This window comes from Electrophorus electricus, chromosome 12 (assembly GCF_041902795.1).
Source record: "Electrophorus electricus isolate QZ-2024a chromosome 12, ASM4190279v1, whole genome shotgun sequence".
Classification (NCBI taxonomy): domain Eukaryota; kingdom Metazoa; phylum Chordata; class Actinopteri; order Gymnotiformes; family Gymnotidae; genus Electrophorus; species Electrophorus electricus.
The window spans coordinates 20,747,700-20,765,271 of NC_137508.1; the positions used below are offsets into that span (position 1 = coordinate 20,747,700).

General features: G+C 40.5%; 2 protein-coding genes across 4 annotated transcripts; one reads left to right on the forward strand and one right to left on the reverse strand.

Moving 5' to 3' along the window:
- Positions 1–1,215: 1,215 nt before the first annotated feature.
- Positions 1,216–10,451, reverse strand: gmfb (glia maturation factor, beta). Of its 2 annotated transcripts, none has more exons than XM_081724936.1 (7): positions 10,297–10,451; positions 7,444–7,540; positions 7,296–7,345; positions 7,064–7,115; positions 6,885–6,965; positions 4,137–4,210; positions 1,216–4,009 (listed from the first exon to the last, which is right to left on the reverse strand). In XM_081724936.1, exons 1-7 carry the CDS (start codon positions 10,297–10,299, stop codon positions 3,938–3,940), a joined length of 429 nt encoding a protein of 142 aa, XP_081581062.1. In that variant the 5' UTR covers positions 10,300–10,451; the 3' UTR covers positions 1,216–3,937. The 2 variants fall into 2 exon arrangements, with proteins under 2 accessions (XP_081581062.1, XP_081581063.1); XM_081724937.1 differs by lacking the exon at positions 10,297–10,451 and adding an exon at positions 9,784–10,257.
- Positions 10,452–11,479: 1,028 nt separating this feature from the next.
- On the forward strand, positions 11,480–17,516 carry lgals3a (lectin, galactoside binding soluble 3a). 2 transcript variants are annotated; one of them, XM_027010582.3, is made up of 6 exons: positions 11,480–11,707; positions 12,053–12,070; positions 12,406–13,059; positions 15,620–15,708; positions 16,040–16,196; positions 16,306–17,516. In XM_027010582.3, exons 2-6 carry the CDS (start codon positions 12,056–12,058, stop codon positions 16,459–16,461), a joined length of 1,071 nt encoding a protein of 356 aa, XP_026866383.2. In that variant the 5' UTR covers positions 11,480–11,707; positions 12,053–12,055; the 3' UTR covers positions 16,462–17,516. The 2 variants fall into 2 exon arrangements, with proteins under 2 accessions (XP_026866383.2, XP_081580965.1); XM_081724839.1 differs by lacking the exons at positions 15,620–15,708; positions 16,040–16,196; positions 16,306–17,516 and adding an exon at positions 13,360–13,520.
- Positions 17,517–17,572: the final 56 nt, after the last annotated feature.

The window sequence follows — 17,572 nt, forward strand, 5'->3', positions numbered from 1 at the left end:
CCTGCTGAGGTGTGAGCTCGAGTTAGCCTGAACATGGTAATTGGTAGCATGATCCGAGAATAATTTTATATTTAGGTGTGATGGTAGCAAAGGATAGTTAAAATTACAAATCATGTAAAACATTCTCAGGGACTGAGGAAGACACCTGCCTGCTAACAACCTGCCATAAATGGAAGAGAGAAGGAAACGCGAGGTTCCTCCTGCTTTTACATATTTAAGTGAGATTAAAATAAAATGTAAAAACAATATAATTTTGGTTTAAATTATAGGTATGATTAGCAATGGTAATATTAATAGTGTTAGTAACTGTTAATTTGAATTCCAACTTTTAAAATGACAACTAAAATACTAATATCTATTGTGCAACCCAGCGTCAAAGATTTGTGCGCCTTCAGGCTTTGTTTAGCGTATGTCCCGGCATCGAAATCAGATAGGCTAACCTATAAATGTCAGAAACCCCGATTCCCTCCTCATGCCGATGTTCGTGGACCATCGATTCTATTTGTAATTTGGACGGGTCGCTGTCGAGCCCAGATGTCTTTCATTCCGGTTTCGCTGTTTTTTCTTAAACGCAGCTGTGTAAGTGTTGATAGTTGTTGCTCTAACTTGCCAAACCCGTACTGGTAAGTGTATATAGTATATACCTTATAGTAGTGTGTAGTACGCAGTTGAGATGCAGCCTTGGATTTAATGTTTATTTTGTTGAGATCCATGTAGTCCAGACGTTATAAAGGACTACATAGCAACTATATTGTAGACTAGCTGTCTTATTAGTCTTTCCTCCATGTCGCAGTATCATGAAATTAAACAGAACTATTGTGCTAATACATGGCTGAGGTTTATATTTTTGATAACACATGAGTGTTATACTGCACCAAGTAGACACTTAAGGCAACCCCAAATCGTGGAACAGGTGGTGTAGAATGTGATGGGTCACTTAAATGTACAAGGATTCTTACAGGTCTTACTCATTTAAACTGAAACTCTCCATTTTAAAATTATTTTTAGTCTGAATTGAAATGTCTAGTAATTGAACTAGTATCAAAATATCTGACTACCCCAGTTTATAGATTTTCTTCACTGTTCATATTGCAACATGTAAAAGAATAGTTTTAGGCCATTATCGGACTGTCAAACTCCTGATTTGATAAACTAATAAATCAGATAGTAAAACCATCCTCTCTTTAGAGCACTAGTATAAAGAGTGTCTTGATCTGTGGTGACTGAAGTTTTATTGGGAACAGTGGATAAGATCATATAAACCATGAAAAATTACAAATATTCAACACTCTTATACTTAACATGGCAAAATGAAAAATTGTACATATTACATTTGATTTTAAAAACCTTAGAAACACTGAAAAATAAAACATACATTTGTTTTAATAGAAGAGTACACAGGAGTACAGACTGATTACAACAAGAACAGCTACTCAGAATGCAGTGACATCACACTGACACCAAAATAAGCTCTGTAGAGAGAAGCCAGTGGTACAGATGGGTGGAGTGTCCCTGTCTCATCTTCCTGCCACCTGTCAGATTAATTGACTATCTGAACTGCTCAGTGGTCCTCTAGCTAAGAAGAGTTATTACAAGAAATGCTAACATTTTAAACAGTGCGTGGTATTTAGTAGTGAGCAATTATTATGGTTAAGATTACCCTTATTCATCCACGCTAGTTTACACCTTATTTTCATCATTTTAATTTGTTTCAAAAATTCCAAAGACATAAGGTTAAGAGTGAATATCGGACTGTTAAGAGATGCAGAATGCAGTTGATTTGCTCTCTAAAACCGTGAGTAGAACAAGCTGTATGTGTGTGTGTGTGTGTCTATATTTATGTAGCTTTCATACAGGTACTCTCAACTCCATATTAGACTGTTGGGACTGCATGTCAGTTTAGCAGCATAATAGTTACTCAAACAGACTATGGTAACTTTAGCTGGAATCTACTGATAACAGCTCTGTTGTGGGAACACAACAGATTTAGAGTGCATCTTTTATCCACATGCCCACACAAAGCCCGATTCAGATTTTATTTGCAGCAACCACCATCTGACCTCTTACAAAGCAAAGCACAAGTCATACCCTCAATCAATCCCTATTGCACTGTCTCTTCACTATGTAGCAGTACAGCATTTCATTCTGTATTTTGATATCCTATAAGTATATCTACTGTTAATTACTTGAGTTCATTCAACTAATTAATAATAATAATAATAATGGCACAAACTTCAACTGTTCAGTTTATATCTGTGTGCATATTAGAATAAAGCATACTAAAAAGGACTCCACTAACTTTACACCCCCCCCCCCCCCATTTTATGCACTCCCAGCATGCAACACATCTGAACCAAGCCAATAAGAACACTGAATTTGTGGTGCAGGTGTACTGAGAGTTTGGTTAGAGCACATTTTGGCAGGTCCCAAGGACTGTTTATGACAAACAACAATTGAAATAATTCAGTAAAGAGCAGGGTGTATCCAATCTGAAAAGCAGTCTCACATATCCTGGTGTGCTGCATTTTACTTACACACACACACACAAGCATATTCAATTCACCATGAAGTACAGCTTACATGACACTGATAAATGAAAACTAATAAAAGGACCAGACACTAGTCATTATCACTTCCAGTGCTCCCACTTCTTAACCAAGCCTGGTGAAGAACAAAAACCACGGCCACATTTACCAGTTACGATATTAAAATCAGATCAGAGTCCTAGAGAACTAGGCAATGCACTTCTATTAACAGAGGGGACTTACTGTTTGACAGATGTTTTAAGAGATAAAAGCCAATAACTGCGTGTATATTTACATTAAAACTAATTACCAAATGCCAATAACCATCTACGCTGAAGAGAATCAGCAAGATTGAAACTGGAGCTAGCATTTGTCCTCATTATGGATTTGTGTGTGTGTGTATATGAATGTTATAGTATTTTGCAGAAATAAAAGTCAATAGATAAGTAATATCAAAGAACTGACTGTGACCTGCTTTTATTTTGTCACAGCAAAAAGAATGTGATACATCATAGCCCATAAAACAGATTTAACTCTTTAGGACTCAGAACAAAATCTCATCCAAGCTAATATACACACACAGACATGCACGCTCACACTTAAAGCAGCACTGCTGGCAGGTAAAACCACAATTGTCTCCAGACTAATTTTGTTTATAGCTCTATGCAGGAACCACCTTGACATCCAGATTCCCCAAATCCAGACAGATCTGCACAAACTTGCAAACTGATCTTCATTAGTTGCAAATTCCAGAGCCTGATCTGAATTCTTTCTAGATACACAACTACCCCTCCACATCTCTGCCACAGTGTCCATGCCTCATGTTTAGATTTGCAGCCGCAGGATACGAAACAATCCGAACTTCACAATAAAAGACCTAGAAAAAGCATCATATCAAAAAAGGAATATGTTCCACCCTGGTGTAAGTCAGGTGACTACACAGGGACTTGGATGGTAAAACATTTAATGGCAACAACACTGAACCAAATCTCTCTAAAAAATAATTACCCCTATTCATGCCCTTGTGTACCACCTCCTGATTCTAGCAAGCTGAGCTGCAATGTCTCAAGCTAAATGACCACTGCATGGTGAGTTCTAGATCTGGTAAAGGGGAGGGCATTTTAGCACACCTGTATAAAAGGCTTCAAGCTACAAAATGCATGTAGCAAAGGAATTCGTATTCATGGTTGCATTTTTTGAACATTGCATTCATGTGATCTGTGAAAATCTGGAACTGGTTAGCTCGGGTAGGGTCTTCCAAAAACGTGCACACGCACACACACGCGCACACACACGTGCACACACACACACACAAAGTGTTAAATGGACAATGGTTTAATCTCCTCTTGGAGGCGACGTACGATATCTTGGTCATCGTTTCCCCAACTCCGTTGAGCGGGTTTCAGATGCTCCTAACGAAAGAAGCCCAGTTTCTCCCTCAGCCACTCTTCAGTCAGGTCCTCCGTGTTCCTGATCTCAAAGACCTACAAGATGTGCAGGAGACGGGTCTTGTAGGATCTACAAAGCACTCATTACAGTTGCCTCAGCTTACACATGCATCTCTGAATCACACAACTATGCGTGTTCTTATGTGTGTGTGCATGGACTAACCTTTGTCAGTTCGACTGTCTGCACAAGTTTATTCTTGCTCCCAGCATACATCATCTGCTGCTCCGGTTTACACCCTGAGAAATTAGAGGTAGAATCTCTACTTCTAATTAGAGACACAACTGAGCAATATGGGGCTTCTTTGTGTGTTTTACAGTTGAAGTGAGAAATGACAACTGAAGAGTTAAACTCTGCCAAGATATGTAGTGGTGCATACTCCATATACTATATGGACAAATGTATTGGCACACCTACACGTCACACCTTCTCACATTCCATTCTGAATCCATAGGTATTAATATAGCATTGGTACATCCTTTGCAGCTATAACAGATTCCACTCTTTTTTACAAGATTTTGGAGTGAGTCTGTGTGAATTTTTGCCCATTCATCAAGAAGAGCATTTGTGAGGTCAGACACTGATGTTGGATGAGAGAGCCTGGTTTATAATCTCCATTCTAGTTTACCCCAAAGATGTTTGATGGGGTGCAGGTCAGGGCTCTGTGCAGACCAGTCAAGTTTTTCTACACCAAATTCACCCAACCATGCCTTTATGGACCTTGTTTTGTGCACTGGGGAACAGTCTGGAAGAGAAGAGAGCCTTTACCAAACAGTTCCTACAAAGTTTAAAGCATGAAATTGTCCAAAATGTCTTGGTATGCTGAGGCATTAAATATTCGCCAAACCCAAACTTGTCCATTAGACTGCCAGATAGAGAAACGTGATTCATGCCATGCCATGAAGTTCCTGGAACAGTTTTTGTGATGATATTAATGCCAGAGGAGGTTAGGGAATATGCAGTTATTGAGTCAGCAGAGCGTTTATTTTTGCAACTTTTATGCACTATGTGCCTCAGCACTCAGCGACCCCGCTATGTAACCTTATGTGGTTTGCCACTTTGTGGAGTTGCTCTGGTTCCTAAACGCTTCCACTTTTCAATAATACCACTCACACTTGAATGTGAAATATCTAGGAGGGAAGAAATTTCACAAACTGATTTGTTGCAACGGTAGCATCCTATTACAGTACCACACTCAAATTCAGTGAGCTTTTCAGAATGACCCATTCACAAATGTAAAGGCAGACTACAAGGCTGAATTCAGTGATTAAAAGGTGTGGCCCAATACCTTTGTCCATATAGTGTATGTATAGCATTTATGTAGTTATATGTATGCATGTGAGAAAATGAGAAAGGTTAATATAGTGGATGCAGAAGACAGTGGAGAAAACCTTTCAGACCCTTTCAAGTTTTCCACATTTTGATGTTTCAGACTAATTTAAATATGGATTTAAAAAATTCTCATCAAATTACCCACAATACTCCACAATGACAAAGCAAAAATGGTTGTGTAAATTTATTTAAAATAAAAGATGAATATCAGACAAACATAAGTATTCAGATCCTTTGTTACAAAACTTCCAGTTGACCACTGGTACATCCTACATGTATCAATGGTCCTGGAAATGCTTTAATTAGAGTCTGACTGTGTCTAAGAGCATTGATTAGCTGTAAAAAGGAAAGGCTCAGCACTTCCTATAAGGTTTCACAGTTAATGGTGCATGTCAGAGTGAGGTCAAGAAAATTGTTCATAGAGGTACGAGATAGGACTGTGTCAAGGCACAAATCTAGGGATGGACACAAGAAAATGTCTTCAGCACAAAAGCATGGTAGCCTCCATAATTCTCAAATGTCAGAAGTTTGGATCTACTAACAAGTCTCCTTAGATATGGCCACCCTGAGTATTTGGAGACCTTGGTTAGACCAGTAGCCAAGAACCAAATAATAAGATAAGCTAAGATAACACTTTATCGACCCGAAAGGAAATCATAGAAAAGGTTCACTCTGAATGAGATCCAGAGTTCATCTGTGGAGATATGAGAACCTTAAAAAAGTACAACAAATAATGCAGCACCCCCAAATCAGGCCTTAGTACAGTAGTGCAGCCAAACAGAAGCTATTCCTCACTAAAACACACTTGGTGTTTGCGAAAAGTCACCTGAACAACCCTATGAGGATGTTTTTCTGTGACAGTGACTGAAAAACAAGTCAGGATGAAAAGTGAAAGAAAATGCAAAAAAATGCAAAGCAATCATGGAAGAAATTTTTTTTTCAGGTTGCCCAAAATCTACAAAGAGAATGCAGGAGTAGCTTCAAGAAAACTCCTGGAGTGGTGTAGTCAGAGTCCACATCTGAACCCAACAGAGCATCTCTAGAGAGACCTAAAAATGAACCCAACAGAGCATCTCTAGAAAGACCTAAAAATGAACCAAGAGACCATCTCTATAGAGACCTAAAAATGAAACCAATACAGCAGGTATAGAGACCTAAAAATGAAACCAAGAGAGCATCTCTGGAGAGACCTAAAAATGACTACTCACTGATGCTCCCCATCCAACCTGACTGAGCTTGAATGATTACACTAGAATAATGAAAGAAACTTCCAACAGAAATATGTGCCCAGATTGTAGGTTCATTCCCAAGAAGAACTCAAATCTGTCATATATTTAACCAAGTACCAAGTTAAGGGTCTGAATACTTATGTAAATGGGAAATTTCAGTTTTAGTTTGAATACAAAACAATCTAAAAATCTGCTTTTTCTTCATAGTTGTGATGTACTGTGCGTAGAGTGATGAGAAGTTGAATCAAATTTAAGAGTCTGAAACATATCACAATTTGGAAAATGTAAAAGTGACTGAAAACCTTACATATCTACTGTGTGTATTTGTGTGATAATGTTGGGTGTTTTTTACCAGCTGGACTGGAGAAGATAAAGCAAAGAGGATAAGACACTCTTCCATCATCATGCTGGTATTTATAACTGTACACTACAAATGTGTTTCAAGTTAAGAAATCACAGCTAACCAAAGGAGGAGATTTAACACAGTGGTATAGTTGTTGGTCAGTGTGTAAAGGGGTTTGTGTAAAGGATATCTGGGCTGTCTTTCAGGCAGTTCATCCTTCAGCTCATCAGGGGAAATGTCCTACAAGTGTAAAAATCACAAAGGGAGCTGCCAGTCAGCCAGTCAGCATGTCATCGTCATCTTCACATGTGTGTCATTGTTTCAACATGCTTTCCAGCAAGTGTAACACAGCGCTGAACATCTCCCCAGGTCTCCAGAGCCTTCTGGGATTCTGGCAGGACGACTTAAAACCAGACTCACCTCATGCTCCTCATCCAAGATAACCAGCTGCCTTTCTTTGTCAATCTTCACTGGAACACAACAGAGGAGGAATTAGTTGAGCTTTTTCGTAATGCCACAGAGACTACAGTAGACACACAGCACACCAGACTGCAGTGCTGTTACTCACTGATGATGGCTGCATTGTTAGTTTCCTTTCTAAAGCGAAACTCTCGTAGCTTCTTCACCAGGTCTCCATCCACCTCACACACTACTAAGGACTCACTCTGGAAAAAGAAATATTTATGTGTATATGCATATGTACGTGTATATATGTATGTACACACACACACACAAATATATATTACATATATTACCTTATATCCTCAAAATGTATTTATATTGTAGTGGGTCTGAAGGACATTCATAAAGAAATAAATATTGCGAAAGGATTAAAACAATTGGCATATATTGCAGGTGACAGATCACGTCAGCCATTTGTAAAATATTTAACATTAACATCGTGGATTACCATTCATTTTGAATATCCTACACTGGGAAGAGCAGCCAGAATTTCTACGATATGCAATTCCCTCAACTGGCACTAATCTGTGGGTTAATATTAACCCTCATGCATCCAGTTCACGCTGAAGTTAGTGAGAACCTGTGGGGGTGGGAGCATCTATCATCACGGACTTAGTTTGGACAGGAGACAAGAAATAATAATACAGGACACCAAAAACAAATAGCCCTGTTAACTACAGCGGCTATAAGTCTACATTTCATAAATCTTTATGTAGGGGCACAGAAAATATTATCGACAAATGCATAAAGAACGTCAGACACTGGATGTTGAGGAACTTCCTCTCACTTAATCCTGACAAAACAGAGGTGCTACTATTTGGCTCAGAGACAGCTAGGTCCTCACTCTGTAATTACTCAATGAACCTCAATGGTCTCCCAATCACATCTCCTCTCACAGTTAAAGATTTTGGAGTTATTATGGATCCCAGTCTCTCGTTTGAAGCTCATATCAATAATATTTCTAGGACCACCTTTCTCCATCTTAGGAACATATCAAAGATTAGGAACATGCTTTCCTCACATGACGTAGAAAAGATAGTCTATGCATTTATCACTTTAAGATTGGACTAGTGTAATGCCATACTGTCTGGCTGTACTATTAATTGCCTAAACAAGCTACAGCTAGTTCAAAATGCAGCAGCCAGAGTTCTTACTAGAACTGGAACATTTGATCACATCACTCCTATTTTAGCTACGTTAATTTGGTTCCCAGTAAAATTTTGCATTGATTATAAAACACTTCTAATGACCAGCAAAGCACTTAATGGTCTTGCACAAACAGTACCATAGAGAACTCCTACTGCATTACAATCCACCACATCTGCTTAGATCAAAAGATGCAGGCTCTTTATTAGTACCAAGAATAAGAAAATCTACCGCAGGGGGCAGAGCCTTTGCTATAAACCTTCCTGTAAAGGTTCGAGACTCAGACACAGTCTCAATATTTAAGGCTAGGCTATCTGTACAGTCAGGCATTTTATTAACTACTTCCCATCTTAGATAAAGGTGTAGATCTGGGGGTCAATGGGCATTGCAAATTATGATAAACTGAGATGTTATGATGCTGTCACTTCACCTCTTTTGTCACAAGTTTGTTGACTGAGAGCAGCAGAGTGCTGATGTTCCAGGGTGCCCTCATGCCTGTGTTTCCTTTTGGCTGTATTCTTTTAACTGTGTTGCCATAGCTAGATCTGCCGGAGTCCATCATTGCACATTATAGTTCCCTAATTTACACACCCTCGTACCTGGACATGCCTAATAACCTATTCTCTCTTTCTGCTGAGCTACACCTACCCCTGATGTCATGATGTTAATGAGCCTCAACCCACGGCTACTTCCACCACCCCCGATGCTCCCTGCTGTAGCCCACCACATCTCCACCCCAGCCCGCTACTTCTCTGATGCCCTAAATGGACGTTCTCTTGAGGGATGGGTTTCAGACACGTGCACACCATCGGGACATGACTGGGACCTCTAGCAAACTGGAAATAACTATTCTTATTTATTTTCTCTTAAACTTGTTATTATTGTGGTGAACAGAGGCCAGAGGAGGTTGGCCCCCCTTTGAGTCTTGGTTCCTCTCATGGTTTTTTCCTCATGCTCTAGGGAGTTTTTCCTTGTCACTGTCGTCCTTGGCTTGCTCACTGGGGGCTTGGACTTGGACATTTGTAAAGCTGCTTTATGACAACATCTGTTGTAAAAAGCGGTATATAAATAAATGTTGATTTTGATATTCTCCCATGGTGCGCCGGTCCATCCTATTAACGTGAAAAGGAACTGACCATATCAAATATGATCATTTGCTTTTTATCATTCGTAAGTAGGTTGATTCTGAATTGTTATGCTGACTGTATGCTGTGAACTGTAACGCAGAGATTTTTTCCGTTTTCTTTGTCTGGTTGTCGGTTCACAGGCCAATGAGATAATAAACAATACCTTAACTAACCTGGGTCCGCCTGGTCGTCAGTTAGGAACCACACACACAAAAACGAGTAAAGGACGTGCGTGTATGTCCATAATTTCCTGATAATCGCTAGCAAAGTTCAACAGGAAATGTGAATTTCTCTGGCGAGGACAATACATCTTGAAGAATAGCAACCCTCCACAATTATATAAACCTCTCGCATCAACTGCAAACACAAAGTAATGACATTTTCAGTTTAAACTGCGCCACTTCATATTCGCGTACTGACCGTAACTTTCTATCAACTCGGTCGGTACTGCAGGAGCGGGTACCCCCACACCTTACAATGACATGTTGCAGCATATCACAATGAATTGGGTGGAACTGCATGTTATGTCTGTGCGACAGCGACCAGAACACAAGAAAGCAACACTTTTCGACACACTAAAATGGCAACCGACCAACATCAACAATATTATTTAGATACTTCAGTTACATTACAGTATTGGGGACCATACTTTGTAGTTATTTTAATTCACCTCAATATCTACTTACCATTTTCCCTGGAGCGCAGACTCAGATTGCAAAAGCTAAACAGTACAGTATTTCTTTCGTTCCAGTCTTGTGACTGTCTTCCGACCAATCACAAATCCTAAACGCAATACCACTCCGCGGGCTACTATCTGATTTTGGATCAGTTTCTCCAATCGTTTATGAGGTCTGAAATGTTTAGAATTAGTAACAATAACCTGATCCTAGACCAGCTAAAAGAACATCCCCACGATTTGCACAGAATGTGCAATTTTATTGGGTAACTCAAGACGATGTTTGTCGTGTTCACAGACAATGGAAAGTAAAACGAGTGCAGCAATCTCCGGTCCAGCATGCAAACGGGTTGTAAATAAATAATTTAAAAATATTTTTAAAAGATCATTTATGAAATAAATATCGTTGTTTTATTATCGAACTTAAATCGATAAAACAGTATTAATTGCACAATTCATTTAGAACATAATTATTAAGAACCTTCGCTTAAGACAGAAGGTTTAAAGACTAATTTGTTTTAGGCCGTTTAGATAACGAAATTGCTTCGGGTAGTGATTAACATGTTGCAACACAAGCACAAAGCTTCCCACTCGTGCTGTCACGTCATTTCACGTCATCCTGACCGCTGACAATCCAGAAATGCGAACTTCTACAATCTACAGATTAACCATTCTTTGAAATGCTCAGTGAAATTATTAATGAATAACTTCCGCATTTTACAGCTGTTTCTATTACAAACAGACAATAGCTGCTGTTCTGGAAGTCATATGCATTAGCATAGACTAGTCTTTACACAAAATATTTATAACTTAGAACTTTTTTGGTAATACTGGGATATCTTTTTAAATCTATTAAAACGCTTACATTCGTAAGTGATACTTTATAAGTCCTCTGTGCTCCAAGATACCATGCCCTTTTAAGAGCCTGGCCTACAGTAGGCCTTTCTGTTACCAAAAATACATCTGCACACAAATACTAAAGCTCATTGGTACGGAATATAATTGAATCAACGTAATTACGATAGTATATGATATGTTTACATGTGAAAAGGTTGTAATCAGTTTTATTTGTTTCAAGTTCAATGCTTTTCGCTAACTTTCCACTGGCGAGGCATGCGCAGACGAATCTCGCCCATCCCTTTAAGCCCCGCCTTCTCTATGGAATCTGCGCGTGCTGCGCGAGCATATCTGATTTCTAAACCGGTCGCGCGCTCATTTTGGCGACATAAGCCATTCTTTGTGTTAGTATATGATTTATAACTCTGTGTTTAAACATGGCGTTGAAACTACTCCATATTCTTGTCGTAACCTCACTTCCTCCTGTATAGAGTTCAGAATTTTTAGTTTCTGTAGATATCGGTTTGTGTATTTAAAAGGGGTTACTGTAACTGATCCTGATCGAAGGCCCTCTTTCAAGCGAGGTATAAATATCGCAGAGTGGTTACATATGTTATGTTACTTAAATTATTCGGTTAATGCACTGCCGTCAAGCAGTTATACTGGTCAATGCTATATCTGTAGTAGTTAGCTTTACAGATTTGTTTTTATTTGATTGGCTAATCCTCTTTTTTTTTATTGTCGACAGTTTTTAATTATTTTATATTTGTGACTTACATAATTACAGATAAGGTAGCTAGCTAAATGTAGCCTATGTTTTCTACATTTTGACGAACTGCCTAATACGCTTCCATTCAGTGTTTGAACTAGCTAGACAGCTTACCTAGAACATTAGCTATCCTAATTGTTTCTTTGCCTTTTATCCACAGGCCATGGAAGAGTTTTCGGTAAGTTAAAATATCGTTCATGTTGCATAATAGATTGTAGACTAGTTTTAAAAAGAAATTTTGTGTTATTTTCTATCTTATTAAATCGGTGTTTAAACTGTTGTATAATTAAAAATACATTGACGTTCACACGTTCTGTTTTTAAATGGCTTTTTAATAGGCATGTTGAAAGTTAAGAACTTTCCGTGTGGGCTTGGGTGTGTGTGTTTGTGTGCGTTATGTAGGACTCAGGTCTTGGATAAGTCCATGTACAGCTCGCAGTTGATTTTATGTGTGTTGCATAAAGACTTTGTCCTTCAACAGTATATCTGTGTACTCCTTTTTTTTCTATTCAGCTTGCTGATGCAATCTCAGATGATGCCCCGAATCAGCCGTCTAGGAACAGGAACGACAACGCATCTGTCGCCTTTAATGGGGCACCCCCTCCCACTAATCCTGGCTGGCCTGGTGCAGCTCCAGGTGGCCCCAGCTTCCCAGCCTCAGGAGGCCCTGCCCAGCCTTCAGCCCCTGGTGGTTTCCCCCATTCTGGCCCTGGTGCCCCAGGCTCCTTCCCCCATGGGCCCGTTGCACCACACCAGTATCCCAATGCCCCCTCTGCCCCGGCAGGATACCCTCCTGGCCCTGGGGTGCCTCCACAGTTTCCCTCGAACCCAGGGCAATTTCCTCCAGGCGGGGCACCCATGCCATACTCTGGTGGCCAGTTCCCCTCCACCCCTGGGGCTCCACAGGGACCGTACCCCAACGCTCCCTACCCAGCAGGACCACCAGGACCACCCGCCTCAGGCATGTATGGGCCTGGAGGCCCTCCTGCCTTTCCTCCAGCTCCAGGCCCTGGGCCTGGCTTTGCGGGTGGAGCGTTCCCCCCTCTACCTCCCGGGTCTTGGGGTGTGCCTGGAGGGGGCTTCCCTTCACAGCCTGGCCCTCCAGGGGGCTTCGGCCCTGGGCCCATGGGACCATACGGAGGCCCTGGTGCGCCTAGAGGCACCCTGGTGAGTACTGCTAAACGTGTGTGTTCTTCCGTCTGTTGTGGGATGTGTGGTGTGTAACCACGCTATGGGTGTCTAGGTGCATCTTGTTCAGTGGGGCTCCTGACTCTTGCTTTGTGGTGTACTGGCACTACTCACGCTGGTCTGGTGGTGTCGGTCTAGTGCTGTATTTGGTTGTCTGAAGGCAGGTGCAGGGTCGGGACAGTGTTCAAACTGGACACAGTCGTATACTGTGGTCTGGCCATCTTGATAGCCGAGATTCAACGCGTGCAGATGTGAAAAACTCCTCTTCTTGTCTTCCAGCCTGGACAAAGACCTCCGTATTTTTGAGCGCAGTGAACATCGCAGCTTTTCGCAGGCGGACAGCACTGTGGTCTCCACCTTGATATACCCTCTCAATGAAGCCCTACAACACACACAAACACCTCTGCTTTTACAAGCTTGCCTGGGTACAACTCTGATAAAGTAGTTTGCACAGGTAGAATATAGACGAACTATAATAAACCCCTCCAATTTTTAAGATGATTTATTGTTACACAAATAACAATTATTCTCTTACTATAAATACACAGACTGGTAGCCTTTGTATTTTTATTGCACTTTTTTCATCATTTAACAAATCTTTGTATTACACTTAGTGTTTATTACAACAGATGAAGTAAATATCTGTGGAAACTTATATAGGCCTGATTTCTTATCTTACGTACCTTCTATAGAACCTGGATACTGACAGGCAGTTGTGAAATCTTTACAGCACTAAATCTGACTGGTCATGTTCATGATGTAGAGGAGAATCTGAATAAACTGTAATGTGACTGCAGTATGTGTAATAATTGAACGCTTCTGTCTGGAGCAAGTGTGATGGCTGAGCAGCTGAAGTTAAAAACGACATGTTTTGTTTCCACACATCCTCAGTGTGGCAAGTCAGAAAGAAGTCTTTTGTTCATATGTGCAGGTGCCACTTGTGATGCCCGAGTTCCATTTTGCTGTAGGGTGTGAGTTCCAGGCTTGTATGTGTGGTGATGTCTGGTTTATGTCTTGTAATTAAGTTTGTTAGGCTGTGTAGGAAGAATGTGTACAATATAGTCCTCTAATAATACAGAATCATGAAAATATCACAGTTCAGCCCATGTATTTCCATTGTTTTTGACTAGGTCAAATTTTATGCCCTGAATTACTTGTAATTGAATTAAATTTTTGGTTATGTTAAAACTACATTTATTTCAAACTTTTTTTATTTTTACAGGACTAGTGCAGTATGATTACTGTAGTCCAGTTTTTTGCTTTGTGTTTTTTCTTTGTATGTGTTTGTGAGTGAGAGTGTGTGGAATGGAGGTAGTGAGTCACTGGGTGAAGTTTGGAATTGGGGTGGGGCTTTGGGTCATACAGCCTGATTCCAAGCAATGTTGTCATGGTTATGTTGTTTTTTTAAACCAGGGTGCTGTCACGTAGATGTGACATTTTCCACTCGTATTCTAGTTATGTAGAATTGCAGTTTTAGGAAAAGATCGATTTTTGTGTGTATATCATTGGCGTGAATGATAAATGGTGCAGCTGCATAGTGTAATGTGTCACTATGGGCTGTGTTTCTGTAAAACTAGTAATGCTTCAGGTACTAGTAAAATGACGTAATATGGTATTTCCATTTTTAACGAGATTGATAAAAAAAAAAAACACTTCATCGCTTGTGTTTTTGTTTATGGATATTCCTCCTTACTTCGGGCTGATTAAGTAATTCAGGAGGACATCAGCATTGTATTCTAACTGTGTTACTACATGCTGATGGCAGGGTTATACTTGTAATGGAGGGAGAGTTTTTAGAAAATGGTAACAGTATAGAGAGCATTTTTTATTCATTTCCTTAGTAGACTTTGAAAATGACTGAGTTCTATTATTCATGCTGTTGGTGGGAGCAAATCTACAAAGTAGTTATAATCAGATGAAGTGTTCTGCTAACTGCCAGCACATTGCCAAAGTCCTCAATTGATTCCATGCCACTTCAGAAGCACAGAATCACATTTACAGAGTTTGGTCGTAATCAGACAAAGCCGTTATGATGTATATATGCTTAGCAGGATAGGACCGATGCTAATATGTATGTTCAGTTATAACTACAGTTATAGCTAAAGAGACAGGCTTCTGAAGACCTTATTGGGGTATCATATTTATTATGATGATGATGATTAAAATTATTGGGAAGACCCCACAAATTCTTTTTAGACAAAAAGAATCCAGTTGGGTAGTGGAGAATCCCATAAGACAGTCCTCCGGCCAGTCTGGAGGGTGCAACTCCTTGAACAATTCCCTAATGTAGGTTTATGGAGGAAAAAAAAGAATAGAAAAGATGATGTTGGAAAGCAGATGAAATGAAAAGCACTAGGAACCTGTCAAGCTACAAAATATGCAATGTGTACGCTGACGGGTATGTGGGAGGAGATGTCATAAACACACCATGGGCTATTGCAGTTGTAAATGTTTTCCTGCCTCGTGTGTTGATGTTTCATTGGCTGCAGAGGTAGGCTACTGCAGTACAGTAAGCGAATATGTCCTGCGTTTGTTTCAGCTGGTGCCTTATGACCTACCCCTCCACGCAGGTATATTGCCCCGCCTTCTCATCACTATAGTAGGAGAGCCTGTTCTGGGAGGAGACAGGTAACATGCCTGCACGCACACACACACCTGTGTTGGTTTGTTTGGAGATGACGCAGCCCATTCTTCTCTTCTTCTTTTTGTGGGGGGGTTGGTAATCATGTAAAATCAGACAACAAACCCCCATACCCTGTAAAAAGCATGTAGGTGTGTACATACTGCATGCTTTCTGTGTATACCACATATGTCACATACCTGCATGCTCTTCTGTGTATGGACACATTCCTCAACAACATGCTCTGTCATTGGCTGCACTAATTTTCCACCACAGCCCCACCCTTCAGTGCAGTCCTGAGGGCTCCCTTTTGGAATCAACTGCTCTCTTTCCTTTCAGGTTCCATGTGGACTTTGTGAAAGGCCCTGACGTGGTGTTCCATTTTAACCCCCGCTTCACCGAGCAGAGAGTCGTCAGGAACTCCAACCTTGGAGGCTACTGGGGCCCAGAGGAGAGGGATGGGGGTTTCCCTTTTGTGCAGGGGAGACAGTTTGAGGTACAAATCACTGCTCTCTGATGTTATGCTGAGTCTGAAAGTGTGAGTTGTTTATGTGTACGGGCACACACTCTGACAGGCTTCTCTTTGCATACACACATCTCCCCAGCTGAAGATTCTGGTGGAGCCAGACGTGTTTAAGGTGGCGGTGGATGGAGTGCATCTCCTGGAGTACGAGCACCGGGTTGGGGGGATGGAGGAGGTGACACTACTGCAGGTTACAGGGGACATCACCCTCTACAGCGTGGCCCCCACCATGATCTAACCCAGACGCGTGTCTGTACCCCCACTACGAGTGTGTTTTTGTGACAAAACACTCATATCCCGTGTCCTTTGCTGACAGGCGTATTGGGCGTGAAAGAGTGAACTCGCACAACAATCCCCGAAAAAGCCCTCAACAGCCCCTCAAAAAGACCTTTGCTGTTCCATCTTTTCTGCCGAGGAGATGTCTATGTATGTTTTAATCACACCATGGGGAGATGCACTTGTAAATAATGTTCAGTAGTAATTGTGGAAAATTCCCAGTGTTCTGGGCCTTTGTGCAAATCCTGCCTCTTAGCAGACCACTCTGCAGTTTACTAAGCTAAATGTATCGAGCCCTGGTGTCTTGAGCCATACTGTGACACTCTAGTGAAATGTTCACATTGTGCAGAGAAAGCATGTTAGTGTTCTTGTGCTAATCCCTCAGCGTCTGACTGAACCGTTGAAATAAGGAGGCACCTGAACTCAGAAAATTCTCATCTTTCCGTGTGATATTGGTCCATTAAAGTAAACAAACAAGGCAGCGCTGCTGAATGCTTCCCCTGTGTTTCAGATAAACTCCTCTGGAGATGCTTGTGTTTTTGTTCTGAATTCACTGTTGGTCCCCATTTCAAGCTTTCTAGGCACAAATATATAGCATGCATACTAAAATATGACTGTTTATATTTCAGAATATATTTGGAATGTCAGCAACGTAGTAGAAGTTTTCTGCTTTACCAACAAGATCAGTGAAGTGGGTTTATATATTTACTTTCATAGCACAGCACTAGAGGTAGACTATGCTGGAAATGTCATATCTTTGACCCACTGTATGAAATCATGTACAGCTGTATGTACAGCTCTGGTTTCTGGATTTTTGAGACTGCGATAGCTCAGTCTGTTATGAAATGTCATAAGTTGAAGTCTTTTTTTATGGAAAAGAGAAAATATATATATATATATACACACACGCACGCACGTGCGCGTATATATTTCAGTGAATGTTAAAGAATGAAATTCTTGCCAAAGATATTACAGTAGGATTTACTGAGAGTTTGGAGTAAAATATTTAACACCCTTTTTGAAAGAGTGTAGTCTGATTTATGATCTTGCACAGGTATTCCTATATTTGAATA